This window comes from Rhinolophus ferrumequinum, chromosome 8 (genome assembly GCF_004115265.2).
Source record: "Rhinolophus ferrumequinum isolate MPI-CBG mRhiFer1 chromosome 8, mRhiFer1_v1.p, whole genome shotgun sequence".
NCBI classification, from domain to species: Eukaryota; Metazoa; Chordata; class Mammalia; order Chiroptera; family Rhinolophidae; genus Rhinolophus; species Rhinolophus ferrumequinum.
Genome location: NC_046291.1, coordinates 62,071,696 through 62,094,945, shown reverse-complemented (window position 1 = coordinate 62,094,945; position 23,250 = coordinate 62,071,696). Strand labels below are relative to the sequence as shown.

At 38.7% G+C, this 23,250-nt stretch overlaps 1 protein-coding gene across 7 annotated transcripts in view; it reads right to left on the bottom strand.

Moving 5' to 3' along the window:
- Nucleotides 1-8,719: 8,719 nt before the first annotated feature.
- Nucleotides 8,720-23,250, bottom strand: part of RBMS1 (RNA binding motif single stranded interacting protein 1) — a 198,612-nt gene continuing 184,081 nt past the window's right edge. For 4 of the 7 annotated variants that reach the window (XM_033112222.1, XM_033112224.1, XM_033112225.1 and 1 more), the window contains exons 7-15: nucleotides 22,414-22,529; nucleotides 21,486-21,535; nucleotides 21,266-21,359; nucleotides 18,762-18,809; nucleotides 17,826-17,876; nucleotides 14,999-15,109; nucleotides 13,764-13,844; nucleotides 12,007-12,091; nucleotides 8,720-11,398 (exon numbers count right to left, since the gene is read on the bottom strand). In XM_033112222.1, coding sequence (XP_032968113.1) covers nucleotides 12,014-12,091; nucleotides 13,764-13,844; nucleotides 14,999-15,109; nucleotides 17,826-17,876; nucleotides 18,762-18,809; nucleotides 21,266-21,359; nucleotides 21,486-21,535; nucleotides 22,414-22,529 — 629 coding nt within the window. In that variant the 3' untranslated portion in view covers nucleotides 8,720-11,398; nucleotides 12,007-12,013. The remainder of the gene's footprint in view (nucleotides 11,399-12,006; nucleotides 12,092-13,763; nucleotides 13,845-14,998; nucleotides 15,110-17,825; nucleotides 17,877-18,761; nucleotides 18,810-21,265; nucleotides 21,360-21,485; nucleotides 21,536-22,413; nucleotides 22,530-23,250) is intronic. The other 3 variants (XM_033112226.1, XM_033112228.1, XM_033112229.1) reach the window with 3 other exon arrangements.

The window sequence follows — 23,250 nt, the reverse complement described above, 5'->3', positions numbered from 1 at the left end:
GACAGATGAGATGGTTTAGATTGCTGAATTCATTATTTTCCCATGACCATAAAGGGTTGTAGCTCTTTTTCCTCTCAAAAACTCAAAGGCATTAATTTCACAGACTTCAGAATAAACTCATAGGGAATGAGATGGTTCAACTGTTAGGGGAGCACCCCCATGCTCTGTGAGGTTGGACTAGATCTGCTTGGGAGGCCTTGGGGAAATACGTGGGAATATCAGCACGCTGGTGCACTGCAGTTTCTGCGGGATGTTACATTTGTGGCCTCAGAGATGGCAACTCACTGCTGACATCTTAGAAACATCTCTGTTCCCTTAACAGAATACACACCAAAGTTGGTGGCTGAGAGCTTCCCGGAGACCAGCATATTTACCAGGCCCTCGGGAGAAGCTTTGGGAGGGTGATGTCAGTCTACAGAGTTCATTTTAGCTTCTTTTTCTCCTCCACTCAAACTTTCTCATATTTGCTTTCCTACCAATATCCCTTCCTAAGTCTCTTTTCTATTTCCTTTCTCTCCTTTCTGCCATCCTCTCATGTCTTTTCTTTATATCTCCTTTCTGGATTTTCCACTTCCACATCATTCCTGCTTTCCAACTCTCTGTTCCAAACCTTTTCCCACATTTCAACTGACAATGAGAGGGAAGCAGGCTTCATCTGGTAAATTTACGGGATCACAAAAGATCCCCTTCCTTTGGCGAGCATTACCCTGTTACGGCAGAATTACTTCTGTGCCTTGATATACGGTGCCCGTCTCCTTCTGGGCAGAGCAGGAGGAGAACAACCATCCTCACCATCCCCAGACTCCCACACAGAGCAAAGTAGGAGAGGCTGAGCAGGGGGAGCAAGGCTAAGGGATCTGTAGGACCAAGATGGTGATGTCAGAGAGGAGAGGTTGGTTAAATACAGGGGAACTGATCAAAGGAGTAAATATATCAAGGATATTGGAAATCAGGTTTCTTGCTGTCAGAAAAGAGAATTACAAATATGGAAAAGGAAAATGAACCCTGCGGGGTTGGATTGGAATTGGAGGTATGGATGGGAAAATACATGTTTTTCCATATTTACGGGTAATGTACAAAATACAGAGGTAAATGTGTGTGCACACTCGCACCACACACATTTCCCTAACCCTGTCCACTGACAGGGCTTAGGAAGAGTGACACGTCAATAGTAAAATATACACCTAGTGCCCAGATCTTCCCTTCTAGAAGCCTTTCTTCACTAAAAGGAGCCAAGACTCTTTGGACAAGTGGCTGAATCCAGAACTGGGACAGGGAAAGTACAAGATGAGCTTGGGACATCTGGTGGTGCCAAAAAACAAGGAAGTGCTTAAAGCATAATGGGAACATGTCTTAACAAAACACAGAAGCTGGCTTGTAAGGGTTCCCACTGGCCAAAAGGGACAATTGAGCATGAAAACAAATAATGATTGTAACAGATTAGAACCCATTAAATAAAATAGAAAATCCTGAGTCCATACTGATATAAATAAGTAAATAAATAAATTCAAAGTTTGAGGAAGTTCAGGGTATTTACGTGGTTGCAAAGCACCTCCCCACAAAATACTTATAACTGAAAAGTGAGAAAGAGTAACTTTACAGTGGAAATGTCAGGCAGATAACACCTTAATTAAGTGATCCAAGGAAACCTCATCGGTAAAGAGACAAATTGAAATAATTCACCTCCTGATGGGACGCAGCAAAAAGAACACAGCTTCACTTTGGTGATAATCCTGCCAAAGATGCAAGACCAATGGAAACTTCCAACAAACCAATCTGAGGACACTCTGCAAAATATCTGGCCTATAATCTTCAGTTGTGTCAAAGACATGAAAATCAAATAAATACTGAAGAGTTATTTCAGACTGAAGGAAACTAAGGAGACACGACAACAAAATGCAATGCATGATTTTGACAGGATCTTTTTACTACAAAAGACATTCATGGAACAATTGACGAAACTTAACTGGGGTCTGAGGATTAGACGGCAGTAATGTATCGGTGTTCCTTTTATTTTGATGGTTGTATTGTGATCATGTAGGAGAATGTCCTGGTTTGAAGGGGATAATGGAGAATTGGGTCAATAAGTTGTTCTCAAATAAATCAGGATAAAGGTTCTTTGCATTGTACTTGCAACTTCTGTGTTTCAAACTTAAAAAAAAAATTTTAAATAAATAAAATGGCACAGCCACACTGGGAAAGAGAAAGATATAAGGTAAAGGTGAAATTTCCATTTATTGAGGAGAAAACATGAGAAATTTTGTGTTTATGGTGGGCCACACAGGACTATGTCTCAACATTCCTGGAAGTTGAGGGAAGCAAAACCTTCTCTATAAAATGAAACTAAATTTTAGGAAGAAAATATGCATATAACAAGAATGTCAAGAAGTTCTCTCAGCATTTAAGAGCAAATAAGAGGCAAGTCAGCCAGGAACAATCTTCATGGTCTTAGCTATGTGTCAAAGCCCAATGTGTAACAAAGTGCATATGATAGGATTGCTGCTGAGACTTCTATGAAGACAGTAATAAATATGAGATGTAAGATAAAGGGGAGGGTGTCAGAAAACTACACAGGCGTTTGCAAATCCACAGTCTGGTGTGTGGAGAACATTTGACCAAGGGTAAAACAAGAAAAATTACGTTTTTAGAAACGATCCTATACCATGCTTGATTAAAACAAAACAAAACAAAATAAAACAAAACAGAACAAAGGTGATACATTTTTTGTATCACCAATATTCCAATATTTTCAAAGCAGTAGTGACAAAGGAACATCAACTATTTAGACATCTGCTCCAAGTTTCATTCTGGCAAGACCAAGACTTCATTTGTCTGAAAATTTCATCTCTGAGCAGGTAGAGCAAAAAGTGAGGAAAAATGGCCGCTTCGGAGTGATTTCTGATCAGTAAAAAAAGAGCTGGTTAGTAATGTGGAAATGAGAAGAATCTCAAGAGAGAGTGTTTATGTTGTCTTGGCCCCCTCACGGAACTCCCAAAGCTTTTCATTTGGATCATATTTTGTTACTTCTCTTTACAATACTGTCCTTTATGTGCTTGTCTCTCTTCACAAGAATGTTCCTTGAGGACTGGGACCACATTACATTACCTTTGTGTCTCCTGATGTCTGGTGCAGTATCTTTTAAGTGCAAAAAAATTAACTAAACATGCTGAATTGGAATATAATGAACATAGCAACTTGCATGACTTCAGGATGATCTGACAACATTCTTTGTTAATTTTTTTCCTGATTATACAATATTTTCATTGTAGAAAACCAGGAAATTTTTTGCAAAGTATAAATGAGAAAACACACACTTTCCATAACCCTTCCACCTATAGCCAAGCATTTTGAAGTATCTGCTCATCTTTTATACTTACATACCTATTGCTTCATACCATATTTCCCCGAAAATAAGACCAGGTCTTATACTAATTTTTGCTCCAAAAGACACATTAGGGCTTATTTTCAGAGGATGTCTTATTTTTTTCATGCACAACAATCTACATTTATTCATGTACAAAAATCTACATTTATTCAAATACAGTCATGTCATCTTCTGGAACATTGTCATAACTCTCCAAACCCCGAATTCCGGCTTGAATTTCTTGTGACTCCATTTCCTGTAGAACCATTGGCCCCAATCTCTCATGTCCAGCAATAGAGCTCTCCTTAAATGAGCACTTCTTGTCCACATAGCCTGCTTGTAGTGCATTGGCAACACAGCTGTCAGTGATTTTATCCCATGAATTCTTCACCCAAGTCACGACCTCTTGCTCGCTAGGCTTCACAAAGTTTCCACATTGATTTCTCTCCATTCTATTTTCAATGTAGTCATTGATTTCCATGTGCAAATTATCCTTGAATGGCTTGTTTATTGCAATATCAAGAGTCTGGAGACAGGCAGTCATTCCTTCGGGAATCATTATTTGATCTATTCTTTTCTCTGCAAGAAAGTTCTTCATGTCTTTAGCGCGATGATTGCTGGCTGAATCCTAGACTAGCAGACCTCTTTGGCCACCTCGAAAAACAAGTGGCAGCATTAAATCAACCCACTTCCTTCTAACTGCTTGTGTGCACCAGGCTTTTTCGATTTCAAGGACATAAATGCCTGAAACACGTTCAACCTTTTCTTTCTTGCCCATAGTGATGTGGGGCTTTCTTTCCATCCAGACGAATTGCCAAAATACAGGGAACATGTGCACTTTCGTAACCAGTGGAGGGAATGTAGATCGACCACGCACCCCTCTGATCAATTGTTGTTTGAGATCCTTGGCCCATAAACACTGCAGTTTCATCCACAGCAATCATGTTGGAGAGCTGGTATTTAGAAAAGTCGATGCCATCAACAAAGGACTTGAATGCAAGTGTACATTTAAAACTTCAGTATCTTCCAGCTTGAACGGTGTTGTCGATCTTAGAGACGGTTCATATCGCTGAAAGAAGCCATCCTACCAGTGTTGCGATGCTTTGAATTCTTCTGGGGATATTTCTAACTGTGGTGCCATTGCAAGGGCAAATGCTTGAATATCAGCCCTGCGCACAACCAAAGCCTTTGCTCTCCTGTCAGCAGTCCATTCATAGATGATGTTTTCCAGCTCAGGAAAAAGGTTGCCGACCTGATCCACACTTGCGCTTCTTAGCATTTCCCTCATCCACCTGTTGACTGAGATTATCGTACTCTCCTCGCCATTTTCGGACCATTCAGAGATTCAACTTCTTCTTTTTGCAGAAAGCCATGATTCTTGCCCTGGCAGTCTTCCACGATTCCTTTCTTGTACTCAACGGAATAGCTCTTTCTTTTTGCACTCATCTTGTCTGGGGATCAAAATATTATTTCCTTTAAATCTACCATTAAATCAAGTGTTAATTGAAGACTTACAAGACAGGCGTGTCAACAAAAATGATGACAGTTAAGAATGATGGTCCACACAAAAGTGACGAAAAATTGCAGGCACCAAAATTCAGAAAACATTTATTTCCCAGGAGTGCATTAAGTACATCCATTACAACACACGGCATACTTAACTATGAAGATTGATATTAGACACAACCACGTCTGTTAGTTATCAAGTGTGCACGTTGTTCAGGCGTTGTCTGTACTCCAACTGGTCATTCGGCAATGTCTCGAGTTCATCTGTTTACATAGGCGTTTATCTCTCGTCCAAAGGTGGCTGCTTGGGTATTTACAAATAATTATAATTTATATTGTCGTTTAAGTATTAATGTCAATAATATTTAATTACATATTAATACTATTTTATAATTCAATACATCCGTCGTGTTGCAATGGACATATTAAATGCATCCATCTGGCTGACGATCTTAACTGGGGCTTATTTTTGGGATAGGACTTACATTACGAGCATCCTAAAAAATCATGCTAGCACTTATTTTCTGGTTAGGTCTTATTTTCGGGGAAATATGGTAGTTATGAGCATACTGCATCTAGAGTTTTGTACCTAACACTTTCCATTCATCTTATATCCTGAGTATATTTCTCATGCCATTAAAATGTTTTCATTTAAAAATGACTACATAATATTCCATCATGTCTTTATTGTAACTGATTGTGACAAAGAAACAAAACAACATAGGGATTTGAATTGGCTACAAGCTTTAAGAACTGTGGTGTCCGAGAAGTCAAGAAGGAAACCCTGTCACTTGTAATAGAAGGGTGGGCTGAACTGGGGAGGCCAGGTGAAGGCCCAGGTTATTCCAGGGGTTCTGGGTTTTATCCTGAGTCATATGTGGTGCATCTGAAGGGTGAGCTGGAGGTGTGGAGTGTGGAGCTAGAGCAGATGAGGAATAAAACCATGAAGAATGTTCAACCCAGAGATTTGTGGAGCCAGCAGTTTTCTACATTTGAGCAATGACTCACTAATCTCATTAAAAAAAGAAAAAATATATATGTATTTTATAAATGGTCATACATTAAAATAGACTTTTGGTATACAGCTCCATGAATTTTAGCACATAGATTTGTGTAACCAAGTAGGATGTAGAATAGTTTCATCACTCCCTGCCCCAACTTCCTTGTGCTATCCCTTTATGGTGTTATCCTGACCCCTTTAGCTCCTGGCAATCACTGGCATGTTTTCTGTCACTATGTTTTTGTTTTCTCAAGAATGGGAATGATGGGCTTATCCCGTGGCATCTCAGGTGGCAGAAGCAGGCTGCTAATTAGAAATTACGAAGACACAATTTTGACTCCTTAAAATTGATTTCCTTAAGCAAACATGGGAAGTGCCCCATCAGTGGAAGTATTCAAGCACAGGAAGTGGCTTCAGAGATACTAGAGGGTAGGAGATCCCTCCAGAGTTTTGTTTATGATCAGTATCTGGTGTAAACGAGCAATGGATAACTAGATCAAATCTCAGTCACATTAAAAAAATGAATAATTGCGTTCAAGTTTGTGTTTAATCCAAAGCCACCTGTTTTCAATCCCGAGCATCTCGGAGACCTGCCAGTGATTTCACGCACCTTCGAGTCAAGAGGTCTGGCAAGGCTTTTTTTGGCTTCCTTGCACCTTAAAAATCACATTTAAGATGCTCCCCAGTATGAGCAACAATGCTTTCGATGAGAAAGCTGCCAGCATTGGTTAATGGTGATTATCTGTGCATCAGTTCTTACAATTAGCCCTCAATGCAAGCACGCTGTGATCCCCAGCAGGGTGCGCCTGGGCAGTCTGCATACCCACCGGCAGTGCCCCCTCCAAGGGCCTTGCTCACGAGGGCCGGGCCGGACTACGGCTTACAACTCACCGCGGACGATGAAGAAAACAAAAACCTCCCTCTAGTGGCTCAAGTTAAAACCCTCTCCGGCTCTACAAAGTCCTGAGAGAGACACTCTGGAGCCATTTCACAGGGTTGAAATTCCACTGCCTGGCGGAGTTCATCCCACATGGAGGGACGGGCACACGGCCCCGCCGGGGCCGTGGGCGCTCACCTCGTGGCCCCCACTCCCCGCTGCCATCTGGCAAGGGCCGCCTCCGGTGGGGGCGCCAGCGTTCTCCGTGACGACTGAGGGGTGGTTATCTCATCACGTAGCTATTTAAGGGGAAGAAACTGTCTGGCTTTTCTTAAACCCTGAGCTCGGAGTTCTTCTCCCTCCTCGCCTACTTTCCATCTTCTGAAGCTTGTTTTGTGTTGGGGAGGGTGGTGCCGGTGATAGGTCCGTAACCTTTACCCCCGGGGAGCTGGGTCTTTTCCTCTTTAGCTGCTGTAGGGGAATGAGGATATCATCAATCAGATCTGAAACTTTTGAGTTCCTACTCAGGCTGGGAGGCACTGCCTTTCACCTAGGGCACTTCCAATCCGTATTTGTGAAATTCAAGAGGCGGTGGAATTCAGGCTCCAGTGGCTATACCCGGCGCCACTGCCCATGAAGGGCACGGATAGTGGGGAGCAAATGGGGCTCGCCCATCCACCCAGCGCTCTACCTCATCCTAGCCAACATGGGGGACTAGAAATGCCAGCAAGTAACTGCCAGAGCTTCTCCCTCCCTTCCAACCCAAGAATTCCACCTCAGATGCTGGTAGGAAATCCCGGCTCCTGAGTAGCCAGGTGTTTGTCCCTAAAGGTGCCACGGTTCCTCTTTATGTGTGACAGCTCTTTCGGAACCATCACGTTGGTTTGCTCATTCCTTTTGCACAGAAAGCTGATCTCGAAAAAGTACTTATCAGTTTCTGTATAAAGGCAGCCACTGATGTCCCAGGACTCCAGCGACAGAAAGTCTTAAAATAGGAGAACAAAAATAAGGTTAATAAAACCAAAGGCACTTAGCAGCCCGAACACCATTTCTTTCCTGCCTTTGGTTGTTGGTCTTATGAAGGAGCACTGGGACAGTGTGAGGATGGGACAGAAAATGAGGCCACAGGTTCCCTCGGCCCTGACTTCTCTCTCTGAAGCACTGGTTATCATCACAGGACTGCATGTCCTTTTCTGAGCCATTGAGTACCAGGCTACCTTGGCTCTGGCAAGTTAAGTTCTCTAAACCCCATGTACCCAATTCACATTCCACATCATCCACATTGCAGGGGAGGCATACTGAAATGGACCGTATGGATGTTTTTCTTGCCCACTCCTTTGACCACCATGACAGAGCCACTGGGCAGCAGAAAAATACTGTACAGCTACACAAAAACATTTAATCTGCTGTAGGTACAAGGAGTCAATTTCCTATACTAAGTGCCTCCCATAAAACATGTCGGTGTGGGAAAGAGTTCTCTCTCCCCCTAGAATGCTGTACTACTGCCTGCTACTGGGAAAACCAAATGAGGTCACTAAGGAGGCACTGATAAGAGCATCTTGAAATCCTTACCTGCATGCTTGCTTGATGGGATAGTGTACTTATTCTGTCCTCCTTGCTGGGCAATGACAGTGCCACAGTTAAAGGGTAGCAATAAGGAAGGAAGGAGGAGAGGGATGGGCTTTTTGGTCTTTAAGAATAGACTAAAGGTGCACTTTTACTGAGGTGAAATGTAGTGAGCTGATGATGGCTGATGTCTCTGGTCCCCCTATACAAAGATTCAAATAACTAAAAAGAAGGGGGTAGAAAGGTTTCTCCAATTCTTTTGAAGGAAACATTATTTTGAGTAGATAGCAAATCTGAAATAATTTTCAACTCTCTTTCAAACCAATCTACTGAGCTCAAGAAAGAGGTCAGAAATGAAATAAAATTTTCACATATTTAATCTACTTAAAAAAATTGACAGGAAAAATAAAATTTCAGATGTTTTTTTATTCAAAGGTTCTCAAAAGAAATAAAACAGAAAAAGCTAACAATCTGATCAAATGTACAGTTCAAAAATGTCTTTTGGCGTTTAACAACAAGTCCTAGGAAAGAAAACTACAGAGTTATCTTGAACCGGACAAATAAGTTACCACTGGCAAGTTTGTGGCACTAGTAAAACAAAAATAAAAAATTAACTCTCTTGATCATATAGATATCTCTATGAAAATCTTTTTTTTCAATCTGTACAAAAGGTCTTTCTTCATAAATTAATTTTTTTATAATTTAATGGCTGTCTACTATGTGATGTTTAACTGATTTTTTTTTATTTTTTTATTTTTTTATTTTTTATGTACAGAGGTTATGTTTCCCGAATCTTACCCAGACGAGTATGGCACTTAGTTCAGACATTTCTAGCAGCAGGTTTCCCCTCCCCTCTAACTGAGCTATCAAATTTCTGTCTTAACTAATGCAAAAATATCAAGTAGTGAGAGACCCAGGTTTATAAATGTACTAGGTACGAGGGTGCTGCGTTCAGTCTGGACTTTCACAAAGCAGTAATATTCCAGGGAGCATAGAACCAATAATACCACAACTTTAAAAAAGGAAACAAAAACAAAAACAAAGACACATTTCTCTTATGACTATGTAATTTTCACTAGAATCTACACTTCTCAGAGCAGCAAGGACTTTTGAAACTATGAAATGTCACTGACATCTATAATCAAATACAAGCATAAAATTTAAGAACTAAAAAATACTCGAAAGAAATAACTGCTTAGCCCTAGCTCCTGAGCTAGGAGGATTTGGTCTGTGGAAACAGGGAGGGCCAGCAACCTGTCCCAGCACAAAAGAAAATAGACTCTGAGGTAGATAACTGATCACACACGGTTGACCAGACAAGTACACAGTTTTGGAAGACAACTTAATTTACCATTGCTTTTCAAACGTATGCAATTGTCTTAATAAAAGAGCTTTAATAACAGTGAATCATCTTATATGTACTAAAGTAGAAATAACTGTGTATTTATGAATCAGGAATTTCATAGTTTCAAAATTGGTTTTTCTTTACACTTAACACTTGTAGTGATGATGTAAAGTGTGGCACTGCTTGGATCCAAACCTTCCTTCATGCTTTTTTGTTTGTTTGTGTGTGTCCATACATCAATTAAAATTATAAAACCTAAATGCAAAGGTACAAAAAAGGCACATTCTCCTAACCGCAAACTGGTCCGGCAAAAATAAAGAGCACAGAAGATGTGATGCTGAGACAAGTTGGAGCTACTGGTTACTGGCTCTTCGGTCTTTGGTGAAGTTACCTTTAAAAGTGCCAAGTAATTTTTATTTCTCAAATTTACGTAATAGAGAGCAAGAGAGAGAGCTAGTAGCCAATCGTTTCGCTTCTATTCATATCTCAGCTTGTTTGAAGATAAATCCTTACTTTTAGCTTTTGCCATTTCGTTGCAATAGCAACATTTTTCGGTTTGCCAGATCTCAGGCATCATTCTCATTCTAAAGCACTATCATTAGTATAAAGGAAGGACAAAACATTCGGGGACTTCCCTCCCCCGCCCCCCACCCCCAGTCCCAACGCTACCTACACTAAATCTAGAACATCAAGTTAGTTTTTTTTTTTTCCTGAAAAAAAGGCAAAAAAGACTTTACATTGCATCATACAGCAGATATCCTAAATCAGTCAAACTATCAGAGGAAACTGTTGGCATACAGCCTTACAAACAATTTACCCTATTAAAAGTTCCCCAGTCAGAAAATGTGTTTCACACAAAACATTTTTCCCTTCTTGCATTTCACTACCTTACACATTATGTGAAAAATCATTAAAAACACCTATTACATATTTAAAAAAGCCAAAATTTCAGCAACTTTTATTGACTACCTTTTAAAAGCCCTATGCTGCTGTTTTACAAGGCATAATAGACCAGCTCATTTGGTCAAAGCATTCTACATCATTAGTTTGAACTAACTTTTACTGAAACAGCTACAGCATCAAAAGAGTTAAGGCAAATTGGAATTCATAGAAAAGGGTAAGACACTTCACACTACGTTGAAAGGAAAACGGAAAGCGAGAAAAGGGACACTGACGGCAACACTGAATTACAGCAACACTCGCACTGCAAGCACAGAAATAACACCATGGGTGAAGTCGGACTATTTAAACGTCAGAAAGCCCATTTCATACAGCTGGAAAAAAAAAACACAAATTAAACACAAAATGAACAAACCACAAAAATCCGGTCATGCACTTGGATAAGTCTTCATGGTCTTTGTGCACACCCAGAAAATTGAAGTTTTCTTTTTTTTCCTTTTTCTTTTCTTTTTTCTTTTTTTTTCTTTTTTTTGCATTGTAACATTTGATAAAAATCTTTTGTTTTGTTTTTGTTGTTTTTTTCTTTTTTTCTCTTTTTTTTCTTTTTTTTTTTTTACTAAAATAAACCTGTTCAGGGGAACAGCTACTAGATGAATTTAAGGGTTTTATGCACCTTATAGAACTTATAGCAAAAATAGTTTTAGTTGATTTCATTATAAATAACGTTTTCAAGAACCTGTGCAAAACTGTCAATAATTTCCTAAAGCACAATTGATCAGAAAAATCCATGATTGTTCAGCCTTCACACCCTTCTTCATGTAAGAACACCCTTCTGTACATCTGGAAGAGAAAAATAAAGCACAAATGCTTTTGTATATTTGGTATAATACACCACAGAGCTTTGTAATCTTTCTCATTTTAAAGATCTAGGGGTTTCTAAGAAGCTAGGCTCATCACCGAAGTTTTGAGATTTGTGGTCCAAGTGAGAGCTGGGAATGCCACCTCTCTATCTAAGGACACTGACATTAAATTCACAGTCAAGATATTGCTTATCTTGTAATGCTAGATTATTCAAGGTCACGCTGCATTTCCTTCAGTTTGTGAGCATTAAAGTAACATAAATAATGTAGGAAGCTTGTAATGCAGGACAAATTTGGTACGTGCGCTTTCCTAATATTTTACAGATTTTTGGTGGGGATGTAAATATACATTTGACTACAATGCAAGGCACTGTTTTTTTTAGATACTTAATGAGCAAATCCACAAAATCACTACTTCTAACATTTTGATGACATTGGATTCCTGGGCCATGATTAAAGTAGCGTGATAAAATTTTGAGCTATTCTAAGTACCTTTTTGATTAAAAACAAACAAACAAACAAACAAACAAACAAACATAAACTTTCCTTGACCTGAGCCCTACAGATATGGAGACCGTTTCCTCCTACCTCACAGTTACTTATTGGGTTGAAAGGTATATGGAGAATGGTCATTAGACGTCTCTACAGCCACCTGCTGCTGACCACTCGCTTCCTACAACAAAGCAGAACAGATGAGACATATGAGCAAAAAAAATCCAAACTCTGCTGCCCACATCTGACTGCCCAACATCTTTAAAATGAGCACTCTTTGAAAGTGATTTTCTTAAGGTCATGTAGAGCTTTCAAGGTTAATTATTTCCCTAAGGAGTTAAAATGTCTGACAGACTCAAAGAACCTCCCGCCTCAACTTGTATGAGTTGTCTCTTCAAACCAAGCTACGATTTATCAAGCAAATCTCTTATCCCTTTGGGCCAGATGTGACTTGGAATTCAGTATTTTCAGATTTTAGGATCTGAAATACGGTATGCATCTGCTGGATATCACAGCACATACCCAGTGGAGTCTAGGCTGTACCTCATAATCAAACACATTAACAGTTCTACATGGAAAGGTATCAATATGTGCAGTAAGTGGGGTAAAGAATATGTGTCACAAGTGGGGTAACTGATGCAATAAGTTGTAACAGTTCAAGTTGGGTTTTGTCACAGGTCAGGTTTTTTTTTGCTAAAGTAGTTACAGAGGGAAATTTTATTTTATATATATGATATATATATGATATATTATATATATGATATATATGATATATGATATATATATATGATATATATATATGATATACTGAGGGTGCCAAAAAAAATGTATACAGGTGGACACTTTGGTCAATGTTTTTCAAGCAGTAGTTCGCCGTAATCAGAAGTGGCTGGACGCTGATGGTAACCACTCTGAGCATCTCTTGTAACTGCAGAAATCAAACGTGACTTGTATTCATCTTTTGTTATCAGTATATATTGAGTATTACAATTTTAATACAGTTTTCCTTTCTTAAAATGTATATACATATTTTTGGCACCGTGTGTGTGTGTGTGTGTGTGTAGTTTCCGAAGTGCAAATAAGAGATTATGGGTTCTGATAACTATGGCTGTCAATAATTGCTCAAATTTAAATCAATCAAAAGCAAACAAGACACCCGCCCTCATATATCCCTCCGCCCCGCCAAATCCAGCACAGTCCTAGGTCTGTTTCTAGAACTGGAACTTAAGGGATCTGCCCAGTGGGTGGGATTGATTGGGTTGATGATTTTAAGGATACTTCGCAAGAAAGAGCTATGCTTTCTGTCCAATTTTAATTCAAACATCAGACTTCTTCCTTACCATTATCGTATCAGCGTCTTCCGTAACAAGAACTAAGTAAGAGCTATTTAGCTACACTAACAGCCTCTATAAAAACAGGTATGGTTTGTTCCTCATCCCTGTTAAAAGTTTCGAAACATCAGTCTTTTCAAGTATCTTAATTATAACTGATTTCTTTTTGTAATTATTATTGTTGATATAATCTTTGGTACTAGGACTGCAAACTTCAGCTTTATCTTAATTTGCTTATACCATTTTACAGAGACAAGATAGAAACTTGACAAAATAATGAAATGTATTACAAGCTTGGAAAATATTTCTGAGAATCGTGGGGTCATGGCCTTGATGTCACTATACTAATTTGTATGCAGAGAATTAGATTTCATAGTTGAAAATAACTCTAGGTATATACTCCTTCTAAACGCAAATCTTCATGCAAATATTTGACCTTTGATTGATTTTTGCGTTCCATCTAAGTTACCCATTTCTGAAACGACTCATCGTCAGAATGGCCAAGGAAGGGTCTGTACCAACCTCAACAGGAACTGCCGTCGTCTGCACATGTGTGTACTGTGGCAAATAGGCTCCTTGCATAGCTGATGTTGCAGGCATGTACTGCAAAGAAGAAGATGGTCAGGAAGGGGCATGATGAGCCATGCAAAATTGAGCACTTGGGCAATTTTGAGATGGGATGACAAGTATCTGGAAGTCTTAAAAAAAAATTTAAATGGGCTACCTAAAAGTTTATTAGTGCACGTAACATATCATATGGAAGGCAAAGTAAAGGTTTTCTACGTTTTGAATTTGTCAAAACCTTTCTTTGGCTTTCCTAACAAAGCAGCACCTGCGTGAAGATCACTAAAGTGTCTCATCCTCAATAATTCAACATCACTAATGTGTTATTTTAGAAGATCTCTCCTCAAAGGACCTCATTATTTTCCAGCAGCCCCCTGAGCTAGTATCCAGAATTATTTCCCTAAATGGAGACCCAAGGGGGAAATGACTTATTAGATTTTTAATAGGTCACTGCAGAATAGAAAATGGACCCTTGCTCTCCTGATACTGGCAGTCCTTTTCCAAAGGCAGGACAGCTTTCTAGTTGATCTCATTGGATGTGTGTGGTCCTGGTTTAGGCTTCACATGAAGCTGATGCTGGTTTTGAATGTGAAAAGGAAAAACACACTGCCCTTTGTTCTTTTAAGCCACAATAGACATAGTCTGAATTGAAAGCCTTTGGCCATTTTACCATCTAAACACCACGAATATGAACCCTGGAAGTTAATCTGGTATCAGCTCAACCTCAATACTCAACTAAGTCCCCTGGACTCTGGGGAAATAATTCAGTACAAAGATTGCCATTCAATGCCCCCAAATTCCATAAAAGAAATAAGTGAGGGAAAAATATCCCCTGCCTTTAACACCATGTATCACCTTCATCTTTTGATTCATGAGATCAGGTCTGCCAGTGTGAATGAATGACACAGGTTATTAGGGCTGGATGCAGTCATATATACGTGCTATATTCTTTTCCAAAGGCAGGAGAGCTTTCTAGTTTGGTGAAGATGAGATACCTAGAGGATCAACTTACAGTTCATTAATTAATCAAGAAATACCTGAGTATTACTATGAGGAAAGCACTTGGGGAAGGGGGTGTAAGGGGGTCAGATATAACCGCTGACATTACAGAGCCTATGATTGACAGGAAGACAGACTGCATTAATTTACCCTCCTCTGTTTGCCGAGACAGATAATATTAATTTGCCACCTACTGTTCCGGTGTTGCCTAGTGACAGATGACTCATCTGCTGGGCCAGAGGGTTGATCATAGATGCGGGCTGTAGTGACATGGTGTGTTCCATTGAGGGAGTTAACACGGCGCCCTGGGAAGTCGGAGACAGGAGCAGTATAAGACACACCAAAGGAGGGAGTTCAGATTCTGTAATCACCTTTTGCACGTGAAATGCCTTAGTCTGTTGAGGAACGTGAAGCAAAAATAACCTTCCCTCAAACTTGCACGTGGTATAATAATGTCCTAAAAATCTAGAGTGCGCTTCCTGAGACTTTTTAGAGTACTCACTTCACAGAAATCCCTGTAGGAAACATCTCTCATTTCACCTTCACTTAACTATAAAGCAAGCTAGTCCAGCAGGAGGAGCTGTAACAAAAAATGCAAACTATTTTTGGCTGGCTAGGGTTACAAAAAGACTTAATTATTTTTTTAAATAAATGTAGTTGATGTTTTATGCAGCCACAAAATAATAGACTACATTGGATATTATAAATACAGTGTTTTGTTCAAAAATGTTCTATATGTATAGTCATTTGATTCAAGATCAAGCTGTGAGGATTAAGACCACAGTTTTCATTCACTGTTTCCCAGCACTTTGAACTACAATTTGGTACCAGGGGAGGGGAGCAGATTCAGATATAATTAATAATCCAATTTCTGATTCTTTGACTTCATTTGAAAAAAATTCTGGCCATTAAGAATGAAATTAAATATAGTTCAAAAAAAAAAAAAAAAAGAGGAGGGGGTGAAAAAAAAATCACCTGTCACCCAACCTCTCCCTAATAAACCACTGTTACCGCTGTCAGAATACTGCTGCCCAGATTCTACTAGCCATGGCATGTTTTTACAGAGTTGCAACAAACGTACATAAACAATTTCATATTGTGGATTTTTGCTTTTAAGTTAACATTCTATTATAAATATTTACCTATTCACTGCATAGCCAAAAGTATTATCATTTTTAATGATTACTTAATGGTACATTGATTGCATAAATCAAAATTTAATTTAATTCTAATTTCTGGATTTTTGCATTTTCTCTAATTTATCCTATATAACATTCTTATGGATTATACCATTCCTCTCACTTTTGCAATCACCCAAATATCAGAATACAATTATTCTAACACACCCTATAAATATTATATTAATGTTACACTTTGGGTATCACTGTCCCCAACTTACCCCTTAAATACACTGTTATTTATTGATAATTAGATACACTATGGATGACAGAGATTGACGCATAGGCACTTTAATTGTGGCTGCAGGCAGTCTAAATCTGGGTGGGGAAAGGGAATGAATCCTCAGACAGGACCTACATGTACTGCTGCTGTCTCCTCAAAGATGTTATAAACTGAGATACTCAGCCTTAGTCTCTAACAGTTGCCACCCCAAAAAGATATACATGTGTGTCAGAAATGATTTGTTAATACATTTCATGAGAAAATTTTTTCCTTTGTAAATGTTTAATGTGCATCATCAAAAAGTATGTGGTAACACGGAAATGACTCAGATGCCCAGAATATGCTGAAGGAGTTTCCTGTTCCTTTTCCCCATTCATCTGCAGGAACTACTAAACGAGGGAGCCCCCAAATGAAAAGTGAGTTCACTTCCAGCATTTCAAAACGGGACAGCACAAAGTACCAGGGCCATGGATTGCCATGAGCAGGTATGTGTGAGTTTGCAGATGTACGTGTGCATACAGAAGCATAACGTGTGTATGTTTATACAGACACACAACACACACAGACACATCATCCGAGAGCTCTTCTCCGGTATTATCTACCAAACATGTTTTATCTGCTTCTTCAAAGATAGCTCAGCAACTTCCTGTTCAGAACTTCTCCCAGGACTGCTGTTTCATACACATGGTCTTACACTGCATTGTGTCTTCTTTGGGCGGTTTGGAGGTTCCCTTGAGAGAAACCCCTGTTTCATCGTTAAGGCCAAGAATAGTGTGCTTTTCCTAAGCAACTGATCTGTTTTTCTCTTATACGTACTGTGACCAGTATAGCTTATCAGGATTGTCATTTTTCACTGGTTACCAGAAAACTTAGGGCCAAACGTGTGGCCTTCTCATGGAAAGCATGTAGGTCATTGTGTTGGGCATTGCCGCCTTTTTGTGATTTTGTTCTCCACCTTTTTTTTTTTTTCGACTTTTTAAACCCAAGCTTTAGTTCAACAAACTAGGTTTTATTTATCTTTAAAAAACACATTAAAATTCTACCTAATAAGGTGAAGCGAAACTCACTCAATTAAAAAAGTATAAGTACAACAAATGCTCACGTCACTGAAGAAATCACATTATTTACTGAAGAAGGTGTTACTTTTGTATTTATAGTTTGTACGGAGAGGCTAAGTAACACTGATAAAAATCTCTAGCTCAATTTTTAACACTTTATATTTGCAGTAAGCAGAATATAAAAAATGAAAGCTGTTTCATCCCAAGTACTATTAAATATTTAACAATTTAAAAACCTTACAATATAAAAAATTTAAAAAGTAAAAAACTCAATTTGACGAGCTTCTACAGGACTGGTATGAGGAAGAAAAGGGTGCCCTGGCTCCAATATGATAAATTTTAAGTTCTTATCGATTGCAAATTTAACTTAATGTCAACTACCAATTTGTTTTAAGACAAAGGTGGGTGGAAGTTTTATAATGAGCTTGTACATTCTCACATACCATGCTTAAAATTCTCAACGCTTATACCATCTTTGGCAAATGGTTTTAACCCAGATACTGGTTTTAACATATGCACGGCTTACTTGCAAACCACAAAGCCATTAATGTGAAATACTTACGGGGTGCTGTAGAATATATGGTTGAGGCTGCATCCAAGAAGGACTTTGCACCTGGAAAAGGGAGGATTTTGAAAGCAACATTGGTTTCCATTGGAATACCACCTATTTCTCTAGAAATCTTAATCATGTTAAAATCTACAGAAGGAAAATAAGGAAACAATACTATCAATGATTAAAAAGATTAAGGCACTGAGAGTTCTTGGCAAACTGGTCACTCTGAATAGGATGAAGTAATTATTTAAAACCAAGTTCCATTTGCCCACTCAAGAAGTATTTACTGAGTATCAGGCACCGAAAACAGAAAAAGGCGAATTAGACATGGGCCCCACCCTCAAGAAATTTATGGTCTAAGGAAGGGAGATAAACAGGCAAACAACTCAAGTAAATAGTGCAAAGTGTTATCATCAAAGTATGAACTAGGTACGTTAGGAATACAGATGAATGAGAATGAATTCCAGCACATCTTTTTAGGAACTAACCCTTAAAGTACGTGCTTATTCAAAAAGAATATCCAAAGTTAATCCCTCTTGGATACCTCGGGCATTAGGTCTCAGAAATCCTGTCTGGTGGTCAAGTTTCTAGTCAGTGTGGAAAAGACAAATCTGAAATTCAGATTTAGCAAATTAGACGTCAGTAACTACATCTTGACATGTACAGTCAATAGGGCATTCACACAGTTGACCCTCTGGATTGAGAAATCAGATGTGAGAGTCAGGTTCTGTGGCTGGAGAAAATGCAGGTGCAGCCTGCCACTCGAGAGAAAAAACAGATCAGTCCATTTCGTGATGCCCAGAACTCTCCTGAGACTACATAATTTTTAAAAAGAAGTTTCAGTCTCTTAATTCTTCACAACAAAACCCTCCTGTGTCTTATCCCCTACTGTTAACTTCAGAGGTGCTATAGAGAGGATATGGGGAAGAAGGTATTGTGATTTACCTTGATAGCAGAGCCCCGATACTTGTTTTCTCTGGTTTCCTTTGCCACCTAAGGCAGACCAAAGTTAAGTGCTTCTGCCTTGTTAACATTTCAGTTATCTGGACTGCAGCCTTTCCCCATTGGGGTATTGGTGGTTTCCTGCAGATGCCAATTTCTCAAATCCAATTGTATAAGCATATGGTGGTTTAGTGGAGAAAGGCTCACTCCAACACGAGTGCAAGGCCTTCACTGAATAAATCACGGGGAGGCAAGCCGCTCCCTACAGACCCCAATTTGGGCCAGATGCTCCCATTTTTTTTGTATGCTTCAGTGGTTTTAATAATCTAATACAGTTTTATGAGGTTAGGGAGCTATAACATCTAACCCAATTTTCTTTCTTAAGCAGCAAATCAGCTGCTGTCAATTTCTATTCCTCATTTTTCCCTAGCTATAAAATGGGAATAATAATCTATTTTCTATGAACTCTTTACCATTGGTTCTTTACCCTTGTTTGGGTCATGGAGCCCTTCGAAAACCTGATGAAAGAAACAGACCCCCTCCCCCCAATTAACAGATCAATTTTCCCCAAAATGTTCCCATAAGCAACATTTTCCAAACATGTTAAGGAAATCACAGATCATTTAAAGCTCATATGCTGACGCTACTGGGTCCCTGAAGTTATGGGGTTAAGAATCAGTCTTCGAGGTTATGGCACTGAGTGTCAGGCAAATGAAATGAAATTCTACATGTAGCTTAGGGAAATACAGAATGCCTAGGAGAAGAAATCACGTCTTTGAAATGAATTGCTGTTTCTAGTTAGGTATAGCATATCTGTTACCCATGCTGGTCTCCTAATTTTTTTTTTATTGTACGACCAAGATGTTCATTGCTTTTATAGAAGTGGTGGGGAAGACGCAGTAATAGCTGTAATATATCTACAGCAGCATACATTCAAATCAATATGCACAATCTTTCATTTGCCTGAGAATTAGCTTACTTATTCCTGTTTTGGGGAATATACATCAATGGCAGAGGTTACAAGTCAGATAGTTAAGAAAGAAGACTACCTTTCAATATCAGATATAGGAATTGTTAATTAGGGAAAATACACTAGAGCAGATCTCACTGAGTTTTACATAGGCAAGGAAAACAGAAATCTTAAGTCCAAAATAATTAAAAGGCTTTAAATAAGTGAATACTATGCCTAGCAGATTGAAGCACCAGTGTAAGTAACATAACAACCCAGGGAGATAAAAGAAGAGACAACTCAGGGAAAGGAGGAGAAAAGAACCTAAAAGCTGAGGAAGGCTGTGAATGCTACCTTAAAACTTCAGTTTCAGTGCATTTAACCACTTCTCTTTGTTATTGAAAGCTACTTTTATGTTTTTAGACAAAAACCACCTTTAGGATATTACTGTTGTTAATTAATTCATTATTTAAAAATGTATAATGAATATACTCTTACCAGCCCGCTAATCCTGCATATTAATGATGATAATAACCATAGCTAACAATGGTTGAGTGCGAAATATGCCAGGTATTGTACCAAGGTCTTTACATAGTTTCATTTAGTTCTTATAAGAAGCCTATGAGATAAAAACTATTATTATCCCCATTTTAAAGATGAGGAAATCGAGGCTTACAGAAGTAAATTAATACAGTCAATAGATATTGCAATCCCCTAACCCCAGAAACCAGGGCTACATCTAATTCAGTTGTTTTAAAAACAAGAATACACAAAAGTTTAGTTTAGTCACACAGGATCTCAACAGTCAACAAAAAGAGAACTATATTCCTGTCTGTAACTGAACTCGGTTACAATGTTCCAGTTTGGCCCCAGGCAGTAACCCTGTTAGAGGCACTTTGCTAAGGAAATATATACAACACCAGGTTCATGAAGAACAGGAGCTAAACCCTGCAATAAAATTCAATCAGTATTATATCAAGCTGTTTAATGAGATCTTGGTTCTAAGTAGGTAATTTATTTTAAGGTAAAGCTTCCTCACAAAAATAACCTTAACAGGGAGTCACCTCCTTTCTTTTTTGGCCTCAGATCTCACTCCACTGCTCATTTAATGTTTCGTAATATTGACATATCTGTATGTATTCGCATATTTACTTGCTCTTTTGTTAGTTCCTGCTGACGAATAAACGAAGGCAAGTGGGCACACCTATTCTGTACTTTACCTGATGCCAATTCTCTTTAAGTTTCGATTTCTGGGGCACATGGTGTCCAACAGCAGGACTCGTTGTAGAAGAAGTATTTGGGTCCACCTCAATTCTGAAGTACTATGATTTCAAGGACTGACAACTGACAACCATTTCCCCATTTTACGTTCTCCTACATAAAAGGTAAATTAGTCTGTCAAATAAAAAGCAGCTTATTCTAAGTTGGGTATCCAAGCTGCATAATATATGACTTAAATTTCACGATAAATGTTCAAAATTTTAAGACGCATAAAAATGTAGCAGTGATTCATGGTCAGCAAGTTGTCATATTCTTGATGAATCCTAATGGTACAAACCTGGTAGGCAGATACAGGAGACGCAATATAGGGTGTAATAGAAGTTTGAGTGATCATTCGGTTTGTAGCAATACTGTATGGTGAAGGGTAAAATCTAGAACAAACACAAAAGCCTTTATTAAGTAATCCTCTAAATAGAATATTTCACGGAACAAACGTCTGACATTTTCCACCTTCACATTTTCCCTTAAGCCATTATGTATTTATCTTAATGACATACCCGTTCTGGATAGCAGCTGTGGTTGGGTCATACGTAAGTGTCATTCCAGCCTATGGGAATGAAAAAGAAATAGAAACATTCATCTGCAAAGGCACGATTTAAAAATTCTATTTCCTAAGTCATGGCAATATAAGACAGTGATAGTTTAGTAGCATTTGATAAAATTGGGAGTGTCTGTTAGACAAACACAGTTATAAATTCAACATGAGAACTAAGCTCTAGATCTGTAGTAACCATTAGTCACAGGCAGCTATTTAAAATTCAATGAAACACTGAGTCCCTCCAGCCCGCTAGCTACATTTCAAGTGTTCAAATAGCCACATGTAGTTAGTGGTCATCACTGGGCAGATTCTAGAATGCGTCTATTGGATGGCAGTTCCCTAGAGGTTCTTGAACCAGTCTGCTACTTTTTGTAAAAATAAAAATTCATTGAAAATAAATATGGGGAAATGAAGGTCCAACATTTTTATTAAGAAATTGAGTTTTCTATTTTTAAACATTATTTGAAAGAATTAGGCAAAAAACAAAGAAATAAACAAAAACCCTCAGCAAATATACTATGTATTTTAATAATGTTATTTAGGATGATTTCTGAATAATTATAAATGTAAACCTAAGAAATCGTGACATTAAAAAAAAGCATGCACTTCTTAACAGCAATTTAAAATGCTCCTTTACTTTATGTGTAGTTAGCTAGGAAACAAACATAGCTGTTTCCATCATCTATCTGTCTGTCTGGCAAACCGTCATTCTCTTAGCACCATCTCCATTGGAAAGGGTTTTAATTTGACATTATCTGGACTGTAAAGTTTTGGTTCTGGTACCTCTTCCAGAAGAGTGGCAGCCAGGTTAACATGATGCCTGTCTAACTATTCACATAGGCCTTCACGATTACACACCCACACTAAAAATTCAGGAAACAACTTACAAGTCTCACCTCTCCTTCTCTATGCCATGGTCTTCCATTAGGGATGTATTTGTTTGGGTTCTGTCTCTTCTTCTGTCCTCCATCCGCAAACTTACACAACAAAGGCTCTGTAGGAGCTGAAAGAACAGGGAGGAAGAATACGAAACCAAAATTATGTGTGCATACGGATGACAAAATGTAAGTGAATTTCTTTAACAGGAACAGTATGCGCTCTATAAGGGAACTGATAGAACACTTTCAGGCAAAAATTCACTCAGACCCTTACAAGATTATCCACTGGTGAAAAATATAGTACAGAAAATGTATGTTATTCTTTTTAAACCAGAATGTAATGAAGACATTTAAAGAGCTATTTTTGAGGAAACATAGGAATCTTTTGAGTCACTTCTGCCACTTCTTTAGGTGCAGATACACTTCCTTTCATGCTAGGCTCTCTCCAACTCCACCTCTATAAATCTTCAAATGTAAATAGGATCATGTCACCCTTCCCTCCCCCAACGTAAAAATGTTCCCACAGCTGCCCATATATAACTCCTCAGAGAGGCCCTTCACTTCCCCTGGTGGAAAGTAAGTCCCCCTTATATCCCTCACACTGAATTTTTAGTCATAGCTTTTGTAACAATTTGCGAGCACGGTTATTTGTTTGGTGTCTGTTTGTCCTCTAGAGTGTAATGTAAACTCCATGGGGACAGTGACATCTGTTCTACCCCCAGGGACTAAGTGGCTGGCATGTTGTGGGCACTTATTACATCTTGGTTGAATCAATGAATGAATCAAATAGGTCTCCTTTGTTTATTTTTGGGATCCAGCATTGAAGGTAGCAGTTGTGAGAAAGCT